This window comes from Melopsittacus undulatus, chromosome 2, assembly GCF_012275295.1.
Source record: "Melopsittacus undulatus isolate bMelUnd1 chromosome 2, bMelUnd1.mat.Z, whole genome shotgun sequence".
Lineage (NCBI taxonomy): Eukaryota > Metazoa > Chordata > Aves > Psittaciformes > Psittaculidae > Melopsittacus > Melopsittacus undulatus.
In genome coordinates this window covers 3,604,453-3,621,693 of record NC_047528.1, presented here as the reverse complement: position 1 = coordinate 3,621,693, position 17,241 = coordinate 3,604,453, and the positions used below count along the sequence as shown (strand labels likewise).

At 44.7% G+C, this 17,241-nt stretch overlaps 1 protein-coding gene across 1 annotated transcript in view; it reads left to right on the top strand.

The window, feature by feature from the left end:
- The window catches only part of NARS2 (asparaginyl-tRNA synthetase 2, mitochondrial), a 59,252-nt gene that overhangs the window by 6,106 nt on the left and 35,905 nt on the right, over window positions 1-17,241 (top strand). The window contains exons 5-6 of the mRNA XM_034072618.1: window positions 4,456-4,536; window positions 14,774-14,874. Of these exons, the coding sequence (XP_033928509.1) occupies window positions 4,456-4,536; window positions 14,774-14,874 (182 nt within the window). The remainder of the gene's footprint in view (window positions 1-4,455; window positions 4,537-14,773; window positions 14,875-17,241) is intronic.

Sequence of the window (17,241 nt, the reverse complement as noted above, 5' to 3'; positions counted from 1 at the left end):
TCAACCCAAACTAGTCTGGGATTTGATGATTTTAGACATGGTGGTTTTCTTTCTAGGCTTGGGCCTTGGCCACTGTCTTGCTTAAGATGAGGTCAGCACATCTGTGGTCTTGTTAGCATCCTTCCACCCACTTCCTGTTAGTTATTTTATCCCTTTCCCTATGTTGCACGCCTTTGAGTGTGTGTGGTCTGTGGAATACAACATAATGTGGAGTTGTTTAACCCATCCTCTGCAGTGACCTTGGATAGAAGCCTCATCCCACACAGAAAAATCTGTGATGCAAGAAGGCTCTGACAAACTGACTCAGAGCTTCACACTTTTCTTCTCAGTTCTTACCTTTCTGTTACCGCGTTGCAACTCTATATGAATGCTGTTAGCTGAGACTGGGAGACTCCTGTTTTGATGCATTACAAACTGATGGGTGGGAAGCACCTGTGTTTTATGAATGTGTCCCATTCAAGTTGTGGGCATGGCACAGGCTTTGTGCAGGTGGTGGGAGTAGCAAATTAACTCCACAGATACTGTATAGAGGAAGTGTGATTCTTTGTGTTAGTAGGTAAAGGTAGCAATTCCTCTAGCACACCTGAGCTTTTTCTTTTAAAGCTGTTCATTGAAATCATCAGATCCCAGACTAATTTGTGTTGGAAGGGACCTTAATGCTCGACCAGCTCCAACCCCTGCCACAGGCAAGGACCCCTTCACTGGAGCAGCTGCTCCAAGCCCCTGTGTCCAACCTGGCCTTGAACACTGCCAGGGATGGGGCAGCCACAGCTTCTCTGGGCACCCTGTGCCAGCGCCTCAGCACCCTCCCAGGGAAGAACAGCTTCTGCCTAAGAGCTCAGCTCAGTCTCCCCTCTCTTGGGCAGGTTCAAGCCATTCCCCTTGGCCTGGCCCTACAGGCCCTTGTCCCAAGCCCCTCTCCAGCTTTCCTGCAGCCCCTTTAGGCACTGGAGCTGCTCTCAGCTCTCCCCTTCAGGAGCCTTCTCTTGTCCAGGCTGCCCCAGCCCAGCTCTCTCAGCCTGGCTCCAGAGCAGAGCTGCTCCAGCCCTCGCAGCATCTCCATGGCCTCCTATGGCCTCACTCCAGCAGCTCCAGGTCCCTCTTGTGCTGCTGCCCCAGAGCTGGATCAGGGCTGCAGGGGGGGGCTCCCCAGAGCACAGCAGAGGGGGACAATCCCTTTCTTCAACCTGCTGCTTACTTTCCTTTTGGTGCATGTTTTAATTTAGATCAAGAGGTTTTAGTTTGAGTAGAATTGTATTGAGAGCATTCTGACTAAAAATTTTGTGTCTAATGATTAGTACAGCCTGAATAAGGTGAAAATCGTTGGGGTTCATTTTCACGTCCCAGATATGTTCATATGAGTCTCCTGCAGTGGCAAAGAAGACTTGCTTGCTCTAGAAGTTATGTGTGTGGAACTGGATGGTATTTGGAAGACTTCTATGTAATTTTAGTTTTACTTTCCTGATAGAATAAGCATGTCGGGTAAAGCTGCTGTTGTTTCAGTGTTGTGCCAGCTGGAGTTCACAACCCAGCTGTTAGGATGCAGTCTTTACTGGTGTAGAGCCACTAGATGGCATCGCCTACAACCATTTGTGATTTCAAACATGGGCAAGGAAGGCAGCTCAAATAAAGCATCTTACTGTGACAAAGATTTCGAATTAATTCCTGTTCAAGCTCTGACATACCTTCCTCTTCAAGACACTCGAGCTGAGAAGCATTAAAATATATAAGGTATCATTAATTTAGCAGCAACAACTGCACTAAAGTTATATTTAAAGGGATGAGAAGATTTGGTCTCAGACCTGATTATTTGCAATTGCTTATGTCATGACTATTCTCACAAGGAACATCTGTGAGTGCTTCATCCCTGGCAGTGTTCAAGGCTAGGTTGGACAAGCCTTGTGTGGCATGCTTCAGTGTGAGCTGTCCTGCCCGTGGCAGGGGGTTTGGAACTAGATGATCTTAAGGTCTTTTCCAATCCTAACTAATCTATGATTCTTTGATCTGTAGTTTGCTCCTTTCCTGATGGAAGGAAAACTGCCTTTAAATTGCCATCTACCAAAACTGTTTGCCATCATCCCCAATATGTTGCAGTTTCCAGCTTGACAGTGTCAGATCATACCATAACCAGGAAGTATAATCAGAATGGGTTATACAAGGATGCAGAGAAGGGACTCTTCGTCAGGGATTGCAGTGATAGGACAAGGGGTGATGGGTTCAAACTGAAACAGGGGAAGTTGCGGTTGGAGATAAAGAAGTTCACCCTGTGAGGGTCCTGAGGTACTGGCACAGAGTGCTTGAAGAACCTGTAATGCTCCATCCCTTGCAGTGTTCAAGGCCAGGTTGGACAGAGCCTTGGGTGCCATGGTTTAGTGTGAGGTGTCCCTGCCCATGGCAGGGGGTTGGAACTGGATGATCTTAAGGTCCTTTCCAACCCAAACCATCCTATGGTTCTTTTGAGTGTTTTCACTGCACAGAGCTGTGAAGAGCCTGATGCTGGAAGAAAAGAAGTAGAGGTTTTTTTTAATACACACTTGAAATTATCTAGATTCTCTGTAACTTCAGAAACATTTGTAGCCTATTCATTTCCATCAGTGAATGTCTAATGCCAAATGCCTTTGGTTTGGATGCCAAAGCCTAAAATGTCATCTTTAAATCTTTTCCTGAGTATTGTGGTCTGTGTGGGATAGGCAAATTGTTCCTAGGCACAGTGAAATAGTTGCCATGTGAATGGCAACCTCCACTTTGCACTTGCACTGACTTCCAGGTTTGTCAGAACCAATAATGTGACTTGAAGCACTTGAAGTGTTTTAGGAGCTTTTATAAGGGGAATTATCCCAGAGCCTTTCTATGGGATTCTCATCTTTGAGACCTGTGCAGTTCACATTCCTTTCCAAAGCATGTGAGGGATCTTCTGTGTGAAATGTGCTTCTTTACAGCATCTCCTATCACTGTCTGAGGAATTTAGGCAATTTTCCAAGCCTCATGTAGGGCTGGGAGGCCACATGAGCAACAGATCTCTGGAGTATGCATGGAATTGTGGCAGAGACCTGGATTTTGATAGGCTCAAACCATCCTCTCCTAGCAAAGCAAGTACTGCTGGCTACAGAATTTGTAGGTGAGAAGCTCAGGTGCTGAGCAAGCTGAGGTCTTTCACCTGTAACCAAGGTAGTGTAGAGCTGATGGCAGGGGCTTTGCTCCCTCTTGTTGTGTTATAGTACTTCCACAAAATGCGTTGTCTGTCCTTATGCACTCTTTGGTCCAAATTAGTTTGAGTTTGATGCTCAGGATGGGCAATAAATACTGCTCCTGTCTTTCCTGCCTTTTAACTAGCTGGTGGTAAGGACCAGGACCATGTGAGTGGTCAGTTTGTGTGAATCTGGTACAAGCTGTGAAACCAAGCTTCTAAAAACATTTCCTTTTTATCAGTGTTTTGAGTAAATAGACAATGGGTTATGTTACATCATTGCCTGTGTCATGATAATGCTGGCACACCCTGATTTTAAAGGGATTCCCTTGTTACAGTGATGCAAGAGAGAAGAACAAATCCCTTGTTCACAGCTGAAATCAGGTTGTTTTAGGTTCTTGTTTGCCTTGACATGCACAGGTGTGATCTGTGCTCCAGCAGTAATCTCTGCAGTGACATTAAATCAGGAAGGTGATGGTCAGTAGAGTTCTGTTCCTGGTTTTGCCTCTGAACATGCTGTGTGGGTTTGTCTGAGGTCTGCTTGATGTACCCATGCACTGAAAATTGGGTTGCAGCTGGTTTAAAAGCCATGGTTGCACTGCAGCCAAACCTAGAGAGTAGGGGCTCTTTCCTCATGCAGCCTTGGAGGCCTCTGCTGAATCTATGAACTATTACTTGAATGTGTAATTAATTATACAGGTACCTAAAATATGACCAAGCCAGGGTATAACCTGTCTCTCAAAATCAGTTTGACTTCATTATCTCAGATGATGTGAGGTAGAATTGACATTTTCATGGTGGTTAGGTGTTCTTTCCTATGCAGTGTTACCTAACACACTCGATCATTTCTCTTAGTGGAGAACACTACAAGAGTATCCTCTGCCTAACCACCACCTTCCAAAAACGTGGAAGAAACTGAAGTATTGAGACCATAGAGGTGAATTTGATGAAAACTGCCCAAAAATATAATATTACTGGAGGAGATGAGAAGAAATGGGAATGAAGTGGAGATGGGCAGTTGCAAAACCCCACAGTAATGACATATATCTCATTTCTTTATGAAACATGGAAGAAAAAGCACAAGTAGTAAACAAGGATTTGTAAGTCATGCTAGTATTTAGGTAGTCCTCTGTCCCTGAAGGCAGAAACTTGCCTGAAAGAGCAGATATTTTGTCCTGGTTGGGATCTGATAGCTGAGTTTTGATGGGGGCTGGTTGATGCCATCCTTGAATTTGGTATCTTTAACATGAGCGTTCTGTCTGTTCCAGGACAATGGCTACGTGCATATTCATACCCCCATAATTACATCAAACGACTGTGAAGGTGCTGGGGAACTCTTTCAGATTGGGGTAAGTTGACTTGTTGTGTAAAGCTTGGTTTGATTTTTGCTTGGCAAAGCAGTTCTGGAGTCACTGAAGGCTGGAAGAAAGGTTTGTCTTTGCAAAACTTCTCCATTATGTACCTCTGTGAATATATCTTTAACATAGTAGTCCTTTGCCTCAGCTAGTAATTTAAACAGATACATTACTTTATATTCTTGTTGTTATTATTACTGCTGGTTTGGACATTATTCAGCACTTTTTGCAATTATGAAGTTTTTCTGTCCCTGGTGCTATGGAGAAGTTTCCAGCAGGGAATAACAGAGGGAGGTGGAACATCTTATTAAGCAGAAAGATGTGATTATAAGAGGCCAAGAGATGGGATGGGACATTCAGGACAGCTCATGACACACAGATTTCTTAGCTTTTTAATGAAGGCTATAATTCATTATGAGATGACTCCTTAAAGTCAGAAATATCTAAAATCCCTTTCACATAGAATGGTTTGGGTTGGAAGGGACCTTCAAATTTCATCTAATCCAGCCACCCCTGCAATGAGCAGGGATATCTTCAACTAGATCAGGTTGCCACCTGTGTATCTATTCCTACATGCTACTCCTGTTGCATGTTAGAACTCCCCCTCAACGTTGGCAAGTCACCCCATCCATCCACAATCTATCATTATACACAGTACTTCACATCTTGGTTCAAAACCTCCCATGAAACTTAAATGCAGCTAAACCACAAAGATCTTCCCCACAGACATCTAATTATTCCTAACCCCTACTTCCATGAATCATAAGAAATTCCATCTGCTTTTATACTTGTGTATTTGAAATTCACTCATCTGTCTCAAACAATTACATCCATTGCCACTTGTGCTTATTTGCTCCAGCCTTGCTGGTGAATCATCTGTAAGCAAAAGAAAGTGTTGAGGTAGCAGTTGCATGTTGCAGGATCGTGTCTTCCACTCTCTGCAGACAAAAAGCCTCCATGTGCTGGTTCTTTAGGATTTCAAGGTCTAACCTGTGCTGCTAGTGATTCCCTTCCAGCCCAGCTCAGCTTTTTGCTTGCTGGGACAATAGAGTTTGATTAGCTAAATTGTTCCTGGTTTAATTGAGATCCCTTAAAGCTACCAAAGGTTTGTTCCAGGCTGTTGCATGTAAATTAAGATGTGAAAACAAGTGAGAGTTAATGATGAGAACATTATACAATTTGCAGCTGTACATGTATTACGTCTTTGGTACAAATTGTATCCACTTGAAAGCTGTAGAGGATGCAGGACTACAGCGTAGGTGGCTGGTGGTAACAGAAGCACTGATGCACATGTTGATTGAGGTGCTAAATTGTTAGTCTGAAACTTGTATAAGCTGTATTCTAATAAAAACTTTTATAAACTGCACTAAATAGGCAGTTAAAGGCAAATACCTTTCTCTTTCTCAATGTGATTGCTTAAGCATAAGTATACCTGTCTTGGAGAAATGCAGTGATGGCTGTACTTGAGAGGTGCCAAGCCAGATCCTGTTAAATGGCCTATACCACAAAGAACAGGCTTCAGAAACCCACTTGCTGCTGGGAAGTGGGAAGTGGGAAGTTCTCCCTGATTTCCTGTTTCTTCTTTAAGTATCACTTCATTGTCTGGCCTAGTTTAGGACTTGGGTTTGTTTCTGCAAAGCTCTGTTGGAGTTGGTCTTGGCTAGCAGAGACCAAGACCGTTTCACAGTGATGCTGCTAAGAGAGTGGAATCTGGGGAAGATTAAGCCTGCTTTACGCCATGCATGTGAGGCTGTCAGATATAAAAAGAAGGATGACAGAAGGGTGTCAGACATAAAAATATGGGTGTGGTATTTGCAGCAAGCCCAGAATCTTTATATGCTTTTAATCAAACCAGCCATCACGATGTTCCCCATCTGCTGTGTTCAGTCACTTTAAACTAGTGCTTAGTTCCCTGCTTGAACAGACCAAAGAACAAAGTAAGTTTCTGTTCCTCTTATATTTGAGCAGTAGCCACGAATTATGGTGAAAGCCACCTGCATATTTCATTCTTCATCTTAATAAATGTTTAAATCCTCTGCTTCAAGTCTTAAGACCTATTCTCCAGTTGCAACTAGAATATAAACTGGTATACTATTGCTCTTGCACTTACAGTAGTTACAATACACCTGCTACTTACAGGTTGGTTTTTCTGCTTTGATTTATGTGTACAAAAGTGATAATGTCCCCAGTTTTCCTGCCCTGCTGCAGGTGGAATAAGGTGAAAACTTTAGTTGGGAAGCCTTTAGGACCCAAGCAGAGGCTGCTTTTGCACTCGCTGTGAACCACTGCCTTTTAATAGCTGCTCTCTCTTGAGTGGCACAATTGTAATCCTCTGACTAATGTCTGAGGGCTGCTCAGGCCCCTACATTCCTTGGAAATGGTGGAAAGCAAAGAGGAATCTGTTTTTACATGAGACTTGAAGAGATGGGGTGGAAAAGTATCTTAAGTTAGAAGGAAAAGGCTTTCTGAAGGCCTGTGATCTTTGATTTCTAGACCTCTTAATCCTGTAGGATTTGTGTTTGTTTATATGGTCAGCTTCCTTATTATCTTTGTTTGGTTTGGGGTGTACTGATTAGTCTGTGCATAGCTTTGGCTGGGATGTTCCCATACTGGGGCTTGGGCTGGAGGAGAATCCCTGCTGGGCAAATCAACTCAGCTGAACACTTCTATCATGTAACAGTGGAAAGAGGGTGGTAAGCAGAGGAGGTATGAAAAGAGAAAGCAATCATAAGAGCTCCAAAGACATCTTTTGCAGTTGAGGCTTTCTACACCTGCAGGGTGTAGGTTTGAGGAGACACCACCACAAGTGGTCAGCCAGGCAGCCCCTAACCCACATGGAGAGCATCAGCAGCACCAACCTGTGGATTTCTGCACCTTGGATGGCCCCTGCCTTTGGTGGAACCTTGGGGGGGGGGGGGTAGCATCTTGCTTGTGCTGCCCTCTTTAAAGTAAATGTACTGAAAACACCAAAACAGCTTTGAATATTGAAAGCTGGGTTGTAGTGGAATGAGGGGGAATGTAGATCAGCAGGGTGAGACAGCCCTTTGAGTTTAATCTTAGTTCCTCTGTACCAGCAGTCTCAGCACTTCAAGGTGGATTCTTCCCTTTCTTCTCTTTTCTCCTTCTGAAGTCTAAAATTCTTTGCAGCTTTGTATGGTGCAAGAAACTACCCAGTGCCTTTCTGGAGCTGCTTCCTGGGAAATCTGCCTTTCCTTTGTGACCCAGCTGCATGTCTGTGCCCTGCTATTTTCAGTAGCCTCCCACTCTGTCTGCAGCGTTGAAGGCTCCCTGGTTTCTGGGTCTTTTGCTCTGTCTTTTCCACTTTGCTCCCTGGAGAGTTTCCTTGTTTGTCTGTCCTCAGCTGCTGTGGGGAAGGTGGAGGGTCCTCTATACTGTAAGGAGGAGTCTTTCTGGCCCAGGACACTCCAGCTCTTGTGAAGAGGCCCTGGACAACCACTTTCCATGCTGCTTCAATGCAGCCTTTTAGAAGAACTCAGCAAGCAGTGAGTTACCAAGCACAGCAGCTCTATTGGCATTCACTGGCTCTTTAAAGTAGGTCTCACATGTGTTTTGTATTGCCTGTAGCCATATTCCTTCCTCAGGACATTGATCTATGCCTAAGAACCTGCTACACTCTACGTGTTGGCTCCAGCAGAGAGTATGTGCTCTGTATCAGGCTTGTCTCTTGCCTCAAACATACTTCATTATCTGGGTGGTGTTTAACTAAATGCAGTGGCTGGATCAGACAGTTTCATTATTTGAAAGGATCATCATCGTAGAATCATAAAATGGTTTTTGTTGGAAGGGACCTTAAAGCTCCTCCAGCTCCAACCCCTGCCACAGGCAGGGACCCCTTCCACTGGAGCAGCTGCTCCAAGCCCCTGTGTCCAACGTGGCCTTGAACACTGCCAGGGATGGGGCAGCTACAGCTTCTCTGGGCACCCTGTGCCAGCACCTCAGCACCCTCCCAGGGAACAGCTTCTGCCTCAGAGCTCAGCTCAGTCTCCCCTTCTCTTGGGCAGGTTCAAGCCATTCCCCTTGTCCCAAGCCCCTCTCCAGCTTTCCTGCAGCCCCTTTAGGCACTGGAGCTGCTCTCAGGTCTCCCTTTCAGGAGCCTTCTCTTGTCCAGGCTGCCCCAGCCCAGGTCTCTCAGCCTGGCTCCAGAGCAGAGCTGCTCCAGCCCTTGCAGCAGCTCCATGGCCTCCTCTGCACTCACTCCAACAGCTCCAAGTCCTTCTTGTGCTGTTGCCCCAGAGCTGGAGCAGGGCTGCAGAGGGGATCTCCCCAGAGTGCAGCAGAGGTGCAGGGTCCCCTCCATCAGTCTGCTGTTCACGTTCTGGGGAGGCAGCCCATTCAGTTAAGGATACTTAACTATAAACCTGAAAAAAAATCCAGGCATTATTCTTCTCTAAAATCCAGAGAGTATGCAGTGTTTGGCTTTTGGGATTGTTTTTCCTACCCTCTCACAGGAGAGAATGTAAATGTTTCTTGATACCTGAAGAGTTCAGGTTCATGGCTGTGCCGCTGCAAAAGGTGCAGGCATCATCTACTGTTCCTTTGGTAGTGCTGAAACAGCCTTGTCAGCACCAAGGAAGGATCTGCTGGGGAGTGTCACAGTTAAAGGCAGCAGTATTAGTGTCTGTCAGGTGTCTGACCCTTTAGAGATGTGTCACATCTTGGGAGGCAGTCAGGCCCTGGGAGTCAGGGACTTCAGAGAGGTGCTCAGCAGGGAGCAGGGTAAGCTGGAGCTGAGCTGAGGGCAGTGCTCCTATACTTTCTAGCCCTCTCACTTTCTGCTCACTTCTACCTTGTTCATCTCTATCTGTAGTTACAGTCCATATTGGAGGTGTTTGTCTCAGCTGCTGTTGCCCAGTGCAAGTCCATCTGATTGGGATTAGGACTGAATTGCAAGGAGGACTTCTTGGAACTCATGAGGTTTGCAGTGGTTATCTAAAGAGGAAAACTTGAACATGTTTACAATGGGACATCACAGAAGGCAGGTCTGGATTAAAGATGTGGTGCTGTGAAGCTTCAGCAGGATGGTGGTGTGGACCTGGTTAGAGCTGCAGCAGTGATTTCTATGGGCTTTTTAGATCTTCTCTGATCCCTTCATGCATTTAGCTTGCATCAAGTGAAAGACAGAATCAAATGGCTTATACCTTCCTGAAGCTAATTGCCTCTAGTAAATGGTAGTACAAGACTGACATCAAAGGGAATCATCTTAAATGACATCATTAGCCATTTGAGGAGATGGGGAACAAAACAGGTACTAAATCCAGTTGTTCTTGTATTTAGAATGAGAATAACAAGCTTTTGATGCTGATGTTGAATCCTACTGTGTTTGTAGCATGTTTACTCTAAAACACCAAAATGCTTCATACAGATCCCCCCTCCCTCTTTCCCCATTGTGTTTTGGGTCTGTTTTGACTAGGGAATGGAGAGAAGTTGGAAGCAAACACATTATTCCCTGCTAATCATTTATCAGATAGGTATTTTGGGGTTGGAAAGTGGGAGAAAAGTCCCATCAAATTGAAATAAAAGTATCACAATGTTGTCACTTTGTTTGATTTATCATGGACATGAAAAACAATCTCAGAGTCAACAGTGAAGGGATAGCATCACTTACTGTTTATCTTCTACCAGTGCTTATGGTTGTGTATAGTAAAGAAACAAGCTTGATCTAAAAGGCTGAGCATAAGTCTGGGGCACAGGCACTTGAAAACAGTGGCCTGATCCTGTGCTTGAATGTGTGAAGTTGGTTACAGGATACCTGCTTGCTGAAGGGGTCACTTCAGAAGGAAAAGGGAGATGCTTCATTCTCCCTGCATAGCAAAGGGATTGTCTTTTGCAGCTCACAACCCCTGTTCATCAAGCTTTTTGTCTCAAAATGAGGGAGAGGAAGTGGGCAGCTGTGGAGAGGTGATTGGATCGTGATGGGGAAATAACATTTACCTTCCCTTCACTCATCATCTACTGTTGGAAGCCATCTAGGAGCTGCTCACAAAGCAGACGAGCATCTGGGGTCTCTCAGTGGCTTCCCAAACTGGCTGCAGTTTCTAAGCCCAGTTGAGCTCTAAACTTTCTCACACCCTTCCTTCAGTCCCTTGTTGTTGTGTCTGTTTTCCTTCTCCCTCCCTGAGATTCCGTCTGATTTGGAGAATGAAAAATGACACAAAGTCATTATAAATAAACCAAGGCCCAGCTCCTGCAGACAGCTGTATCCTGTTTGTGGATTTGCAGGGAAGCGTGGAGATTTCATGGCTGATCCCTTCTGTTCTTTTCCTGCCTCTTTCTCCTTGTTTAGAAGTTGCATCCTACAGGATTAGGTGGGATTTTGCACTGGTGGAATGAGGAATGTAACAAAGCTAAATTGGCAGTAGGAGGAGCTGGAATGGTACATGGCTCTTCTCTCTAGTGCCCTGGCCATGGCTCTGGGGCTGTGGTGTGTGGAAGTTTGTATGTTTATTAATATCCTTATTGTTTTTGAGGAGACACTCTGGGTTTATTTGAAGAAAACAATAGGAACCTGTTTCTGCATCCTTGGGATTTGTTCTTTGGGGCTTTTTAGAGCTGCAAAATCTATGAAACAAAGGAAGCAAGCCACAGATTGTCATGTTTTCATTGATTACTGTGGAACAAGGCGAGCTTGCTCTTCCCTCTAGTGTGATGCTATGATGCCTTGTGATCTGAAGGCTTTGGCAGCCTCTGTTTTGTCTTTGAGAGGAGCAGCAGAGCTCTTTGAGAACAAAAACACCTTCAGCCTCTTTGGGGAAAATGACAGGTTGTAGAATATCAAAGGCTGGCAAACAGGCTATGAGGGTGGTGAGGCACTGCAATGGGTTGCCCAAAGAAGTGGTGAATGCTCCATCCCTGGCGGTGTTCAAGGCCAGGTTGGACAGAGCCTTAGGTGCCATGGTTTAGTGTGAGGTGTCCCTGCCCATGGCAGGGGGGTTGGAACTGGATGATCTTAAGGTCCTTTCCAACCCAAACCATTCTATGATTCTATTTCAGACTTATCTCAGCAGAAAAGAATCACCAAATTAGCTTTAAAATTTCGTTCTGTCTTGCTCCTGAACCTTTGACTCCTCCAAAGCTTAGGGATGACATTGAAATATGGAAAAAAATGAAGCAAAAAAACTCATTTATCTTCATGGGGTTTTGAAAGTCACAAAATTGTGACCTCTAGGGAGTATCTCATTCATCTCGTGTGCTCAGACAGGCAGCTAGAGCAAGTTGCCCAGTATGCTGTGCTGTTCAGTTTTGTATATCTCCCCAGTTGGAGACTTCACAGCCTCTCTGAACAACCTGTTCTAGTGTCTGACCACCCTCACAGCAAATAAAAAAGGCTTATTCTTGTTTTCAGATGAAATGTCATGTGTCTATAAAATCACTGCCTCTTGTCCTACCAGTGAGAACAGCTGAGATGAGTCTGGTTCCATCTTCATTCCCTTCCATCAGGTATTTATGTACAAGGACAAGGCCCCCCCCGAGCCTTCTGTTCTCCAGACTGAGTAGTCCCAGAGCTTTCTCATTCTGTCTTCATATGGAAGATGCTCCCATCCATTAAGCGTCTTCTTTTGGTCCTTTGCTGGACTCACTCCAGTATGTCCATGTCCTTCTTGTACTGGGGAAGCGAGCACTTCATCCAGTGATCTTCATGAACCACCAGTGCTATGCAGAGGGGAGGGATTCCCCCCCCTTTGTCCTGCCATGTAGATGAGGTCCTTAGTGACATGCTTTAGTGGTGGCCTTGGCAGTGCTGGGGAATGGTTGGACATGATGGTCTTAAAGATCTTTTCCAACCTGGTTGATTATATGATTCCATTTGCCACGTGTGCTCCTCACTGTTGTGGTCAGCTTGGTTCTGGTAGGGAGATGGTGAAGCTCAGTCCTTACGTTCAAATTGCTTTTAAAGGGCTTGACACAAGAGGTCTTCTATTTTTGCTTTTGTGCCTGTAAATTAAAACCCCAGAATATACCATTCCTTTAAAGGCACTTTGGTTTTTAGAGTTGTTTTCACCATGAAACACTCAACTTGCTACATTTTCCAGTACTCCTGTTTTTTATGCTGAAAATATCTGGTGATCTGAAAAAAACATGCAAAAGGCAACATGAAACATTGTTTGTTCTTCAGTGCCTGTATAATATGTAAGCTGTGATGGTTCCAACCCCATATTGTCTCAGTTCTGCTTTTCTTGAAGCCTGAATAATGAGTCTGAAGAGGATATTGCATTCCTTTTTCTTTGTTCTGATTACTCTTTGTCTTTTTGTAATGGAAACAAATTCATTTGCCCATGAAAAGGAAAGAACAGTGGTTTGAGAAGTCTTTGGTAAAAGTCGAGGCACCTCATGTGGAAAATGCTCCTCCATTTTATCATCAGACTTGAAACTGGATTTTGAAGGCAATGCTGTGTGAAGTTTCAAACTTTAACATGATAGACATTTCTCCCTTCCCCTCACTGTTCATCTTATCATAGAACAGTTTATGTTGGAAAGGATCTTTAAAGTTCATCTAGTCCAATGCTGCTGCAGTGTGCAAGGAGATCTTCAGCTAGAGCAGCCTAGAGGAGGTTGCCCATCTTGGTAGGAATGAGGGAAAATCACTGCTTATATTTGGAGACAAGGCTGGTAGGATGGCATCTTTCTTTTGTTGCTGGGCAAAATGTTCTTTGTCATATGTTTCATGGGGGTTTTCATTCTGTGTATCTGCATTTCTCAAAAACATGGAATGTGGTTTCTTCACCTGCTCCCAAACCCCTAGGTAGAGATGGAGCCCTTAGCTACGTAGTTGCTGTTCAGCCTGGAGAAGGGAAGGCTGCATGGAGACCTCAGAGCAGCTTCCAGTATCTGAAAGAGGCCTATAAGGATGCTGGGGGGGTGGACTGTTCATTAGGGATTGTAGTGATAGGACAAGGTTTAATGGGTTAAAACTGAAACAGGGGAAGTTTAGATTGGATATAAGGAGGAAGTTCTTTATTGTGAGGATGCTGAGGCACTGGAATGGGTTGCCCAGGGAGGTTGTGAATGCTCCATCCCTGGCAGTGTTCAAGGCCAGGTTGGACAGAGCCTTGGGTGCCATGGTTTAGTGTGAGTGCTTGGAGCAGCTGCTCCAGTGGAAGGTGTCCCTGGCCTTGGCAGGGGGTTGGAACTGGATAATCTTAAGGTCCTTTCCAACCCTAACTATTCTATGATTCTATATGTGTTACTTTACAAGGGAGCCAAAAATCAGAGGCTGCTCTAGAAAATCTTCTCTTGTCATCCCTGCTTGTAAAATGGTGAATACGGAATCCCAGGCTGGTTTGGATTGGAAGGGACCTCACAGCTCATCCAGTTCCAACCCCTGCCACGGGCAGGGACACCTTCCACTGGAGCAGCTGCTCCAAGCCCCTGTGCCCAACCTGGCCTTGAACATTGCCAGGGATGGGGCAGCCACAGCTTCTCTGGGCACCCTGTCCTTCCTGACATTTTAGTTTACGTTTGTTATCTCCTACTTTTCTCCAATGGTTTTTCTAATTCAGCTCATCCATGGTCAAACACATAAGTTGCACAATTCCTTGAATAAGATTCAGAGCTCCTGTCATACCCACATATGAAGGTGAGAGGGGAAGAGCTGCAGATTCTCTTAGCTTTGTATGAACTCTGCTGCCCACAAAGTTAAGGGGTGACAGTAAACTCCATGAAGCTGTGTTGTATTAGGTTACTTCCCACTCACCTGAATGGATATAACTGGAGATCCACTTTACAATCACTGTTAGTCTGAGAAATGTATGAAAGAGCTGTGTATCCCTTCCTCTGTGCTTACATGTTCCAGCTTTGCTGGTGACACTGGGAGTACGTGCTACAGTTCACAAACCTGTTCAGCAAGTTGCTGTGATGCCCACAAACCCATGTCCTCATGAATCATTGAAAGTGGAAGTGGGAGCTGTGGTGTTTCCCACTTAAAATAGGCTTTTCATTACATAGACACATCACTGTATGGGACCCCTAGAAAGAGAAGTCTTGAGGAATGCTTTATCTTGATGTGTTTTGCTTGAGAGGGTTTTAGAGCCAGTCTGAGCAAAGAGGGGGAGTGTTGAGTTGTGACCTCCCACACTGCTGGATTCCATCTCAGCATTGTTTGGGTTGAATCTCATGGAATTTCCAGAGAGAATATAGGGGACATAAGCCAGGAGCTGTGATTTTTAATGAAACACTGATGGGCTGACTTCTTGTTCATTGGTTTGACTTACAGGTGGCGAATGAGGCCAAGGAATCTGCAGAAAAGACCCATTTCTTCAATGTGCCTGCTTTCCTGACTGTTTCTGGCCAGCTCCATTTGGAAGTGATGGCAGGGTGAGTAAAATGAGAAGGTTTTGGCTTCATCCAAGGGATCTTCCTGATTTTGCCCCATTGGTATCCATTAGATAACTGCCCAATGTGTTCCAGACACTAGCTGGATGATGGTGTGAGCAGTAGGGCAAAATCAGACTGCTTTTTAATTCTGGTTTATGAACTACTTTTAAATACTAGGAGTCTCCAGCTTGCCATTAATTGGGAATATTGGATGGAAACTTAATCTTTATGGGAATGATTGTAGGACTGTTGCTAATCACTGTAATACCTTAAATGTCTTGTTTGTTCATATCTGTCATGTCTCAGCAAGAAAAGCTCTTTCATTTTAGCTATCATGTTCCTTTCCTCTTTACTCCTTTTCTCCAAAGCTTCCTTTTTCTGTCTTCTTCATTCTTCCTGTTGTGTTTCTTCCTTCTGCCAATTCTCATTTCTCCTGTTTCATGGCATTCACATTTGATGCTTTATCATAGCATAGAATCATAGGAGAGTTTGGGCTGGAAGGGACCTTAAAGCTCATCCAGTTCCAACACCCTGCCATGGACAAGGACACCTTCCACTAGTGCAGGTTGCTCCAAGCCCCTGTGTCCAACCTGGCCTTGAACACTGCCAGGGATGGGGCAGCCACAGCTTCTCTGGGCATCCTGTGCCAGCACCTCAGCACCTTTGCAGGAAAGAACTTCTTCCTGAACTTCATCCAAGCTGAACTTCCCTTGTTTCAGTTTGAACCCATCATCCCTTGTCCTATTGCTACAGCCCCTGATGAAGAGGTTCTGATTAATGTTTCTAATAGTGTTAACTGTTTGTCATATCCACTGTTGAGAACTAATGGGTTCTATTTAATCACTGCTGCACACTTGAGTTGGCTGCTGGTAAATAGCTGCAGTTCAAAGTGTGAGTTTTGTGTAGAAATCAAAAGGTATAAATGTCTTCAGAAAGCTGTTTTCTGCCTGGCACTGTCTCAGACCACCCATCTGCTGCCATACTCCAGCTAAAGGTTCTCACTGGACAGGATGTTTAACATGTGGTGCCCTGGCTGCTGCAAGCAAAGCACAGGTCACTTGGCAGCGACAGGCAGATGCGTCATCTCAGCCATTAGCTGGGGAAAGCTAATGAGGAGGAGGTTTGTTTAAGTGGAGGGTGGTGGAGTTTGTGTGTCCCTGAAAGAAGATGGGATGACATGGATTTGTACATGTAGGATTTAATTGACCATCAAATGTTGTGACCTTTACTGAAAGATGTAATTCCGCAAATGAAATAAGTCCAAAGCAAAACCAGTGATTGTAATGATTAACTTGAAATACAATCTCACTCTCTTACATCAGTCTGTTCCCTTTAAATAGCACACAACCTGCTCTGGGATGCAGTGAAGGTTGAACTGGGCAGATGCAAGACCTGCCTGGTAAATGTATTTTCCATTGATATCACTCAGGTGCACCTTGGCCTCTAAGGATGGGTAAAAATAAATCAGTGCTCTTCAGTGTGGGGTACATGACGTTAAGCTTCATGTTCCTATTTTACAGTAGCATGTTGTTCTTACAGGCATTTTAAATGGATCCCGTACCATCTAAATATAGATGTGTTTATTCATAATGGGATGTAACTGTGAACCTGTTCCTTTATTTAAGCACACCGAGTTGTTGACCCTATAGCTCAAGTGGTATTGAATCCTGTCAGTTTACAAAAATAGATCAAGCTCTTCTAGATGCAGAAGCACCATAGTGATGCATCACAGTATTAACTCTCTAGATGCTGTGAAGCCCTTTAGATGTGTGAAGGTTTTACCTGTGGTTATCAAGTTGGGTCATAGTCTGTGAATGGGACTCCTACATCATCAAAGAATGTAAGTGCGTAATAGCAACCAGAGCTGCTTGGCAAAAGAAAATACGGAAACATTCCGGTCTTCCCAATAAACAAAGCAGCCAAAACAGTGAAGATTTATGTGGTTTGGATTTGGTCCTGTGTAATTTACCCTTTGTTTTAGCCAGACGGAGTTTTTCCTGCCTAGAAAAGGAACTATTCTTTAGCTTATATAGAAGGTTAAGTTGCTGCAGGCTTTCAGGAGCAACTGCTCCCTGAGAATTGGTGGGAGGAGAGCAAGGTAGGAATGCTTGGGAGCCCTTTCCCCTTGCAGTCTTGGCCTGTAATCCTATTGTTACTTGCTGTGGGGCATGGGAGCATAGAGACAGATCCTTCAGGGGTGAAGCAGGGTAGGTATGACAGGCAGGGAGGCATTTGTGCATGGTGTTTATGTGGTAGTAAATGGAAAGTGCGCTTGGCAGTCATCTCTGGAGTTAGCTTGGAAGCTGCTCATGAGCTTTGTGGAGCTAAAGCTGTGGTTGGAAAAGGCTGGGCAAGGGGAAGACTTAG